At 36.6% G+C, this 1,632-nt stretch overlaps 1 protein-coding gene across 1 annotated transcript; it reads left to right on the top strand.

Annotated features, from left to right (window-relative positions):
* The first annotated feature begins 159 nt into the window (after nt 1–159).
* LOC137817780 (uncharacterized) lies at nt 160–1,580 on the top strand. Its single transcript, XM_068621014.1, has 3 exons — nt 160–366; nt 727–826; nt 1,277–1,580. Exons 1-3 carry the CDS (start codon nt 284–286, stop codon nt 1,460–1,462), a joined length of 369 nt encoding a protein of 122 aa, XP_068477115.1. The 5' UTR covers nt 160–283; the 3' UTR covers nt 1,463–1,580.
* Nucleotides 1,581–1,632: the final 52 nt, after the last annotated feature.

Genomic DNA, 1,632 nt, shown 5'->3' with positions numbered 1-1,632 from the left:
GTCAAAAGGGAAAAACTGAAGATATGTAAAGTGTGAAATAGTAGGGATTAACAAGGACTTTCTACGTCTAGCATGTAGGGGTTGCGCATTGTGGTTGGACGTGATAAGTTTAAAATAAAGTTCTCTTTTATTCTTGATATTCTGCCTATTGATAAATATATTAATATTTGGTGCAGGTAGGCATGCACATTCCAGGTCCGTGCTCGAGGTTCCAATCTTTTGGTTCATCTACAGTGAACCACTTTTACTAGACAAATATTTTCAGGCAAAAGCTCTGTCTGACATGATTATTGTCGTTCAGTCAGAGCCGTCCTCCTGGGAAAGCCATCTACATTGTAATGGACATTCACTTCTACTGGACTTGAGGTAAGATTCAGAAACCTATCTTCCAACTTTCTAAAATTGCTTATTCATCTTTCTTGCAAAACACTTTCTTAAAAAAAGGTTGTTTTGGGGGGAATTTGTTGATGATGGAGCCAAAAATATCAGGATATCAAGCAATGCTTCACTGTTTTGGGGGGAAATTTGTTGATAGTAGGCCTTACATTTTCAATATTTTTGTCAAAGCATCGTATTTTATTGATTTCACTGGGTAAGGGGAAGGGCAAGAGGTGAACTTCTATAGAAATTTATATTGAACAATTGTGATAGTACCTTTATTTATCGTACAAAAATAATCTACTCATCAGTTCTTTCATCATTTCATCCTTTATATGGACAATAAAGGCAGCCTATAAAAGCTGCAGTTGCTGCCACTGCTGAGCATCTTGCTGGATTGCTTCCCCTTCATCTTGTCTATGGTCAAGCCCATGAGACAGCAATCGAGGTACATTTGATCTAATATTTGGAGTTCAATCTATTTCTTTGACGCATTTAGTATTTTAGGTCTTACTGAATCCAGATATCTTTCATTTGTTGAGGTTCAGCTCTTGTGCATAATGTATGGGACTATGTTACTCTTCTTTGGGTATACCTAAGCCCTTAAAATGCAACAATTCACCCACACCTTGCAAAACTCCCCAACCCCCCTAAAATACAAAAAAGTGATGTATGTTAGCAAAAGAGCCTGCAGGAAGCTAGACCACCTTTTCAATTTGTCCTGGTTGCAGATGCTTAATGCCTTTGTCAACAATATACATACTCATTTAGAGATTAGCCTGTGTGAACTGTGTCCCAAGTTCCTAGAACAGTCAATGTCCATATACTAAAATGTAGCTTCGTTTTCAAGTGTATTTGAATCACACCATATTGTAAGATTTATCTCTGCATATGACAGGACTGGTTATGGTCAGTAGGATGCAACCCTTTCTCCATTACATCACAAGGTTGGCACATTTCACAGTTCCAGTCTGATTCAATTGCTCGGAGCTATGTCATTACTGCCCTTGAAGAATCAATACAACTGGTTAATTCTGCCATTAATCTTTTGCTAATGGAACGTACCAGTATCCTTACTGTGTAGCATTGAAGCTATTTAATGATAGACAAATGACTATTTCAAAATGCATCAATGAGATCATTATTATAATGTGCCATATCCTCTATTTCTGTTATCTTTCCTTTTTAAAGATTTATTCCTTTATCAACATTTCATCCCAAAATGAAGACAAAAATGAGAAATTAAACTTGTAC

Source organism: Phaseolus vulgaris, unplaced genomic scaffold (assembly GCF_000499845.2).
Source record: "Phaseolus vulgaris cultivar G19833 unplaced genomic scaffold, P. vulgaris v2.0 scaffold_1167, whole genome shotgun sequence".
In the NCBI taxonomy this organism is placed as follows: Eukaryota; Viridiplantae; Streptophyta; class Magnoliopsida; order Fabales; family Fabaceae; genus Phaseolus; species Phaseolus vulgaris.
This window is presented reverse-complemented; position numbering and strand designations above follow the sequence as displayed.

Excerpts from the sequence above, each read along its gene's own strand:
- LOC137817780 (XM_068621014.1), top strand. The coding sequence starts at position 284 with ATGATTATTGTCGTTCAGTCAGAGCCGTCCTCCTGGGAAAGCCATCTA. Across the intron at positions 367-726 it reads TCACTTCTACTGGACTTGAG|GCAGCCTATAAAAGCTGCAG; the intron begins GTAAGATTCAGA and ends TGGACAATAAAG. Across the intron at positions 827-1,276 it reads CCCATGAGACAGCAATCGAG|GACTGGTTATGGTCAGTAGG; the intron begins GTACATTTGATC and ends TGCATATGACAG.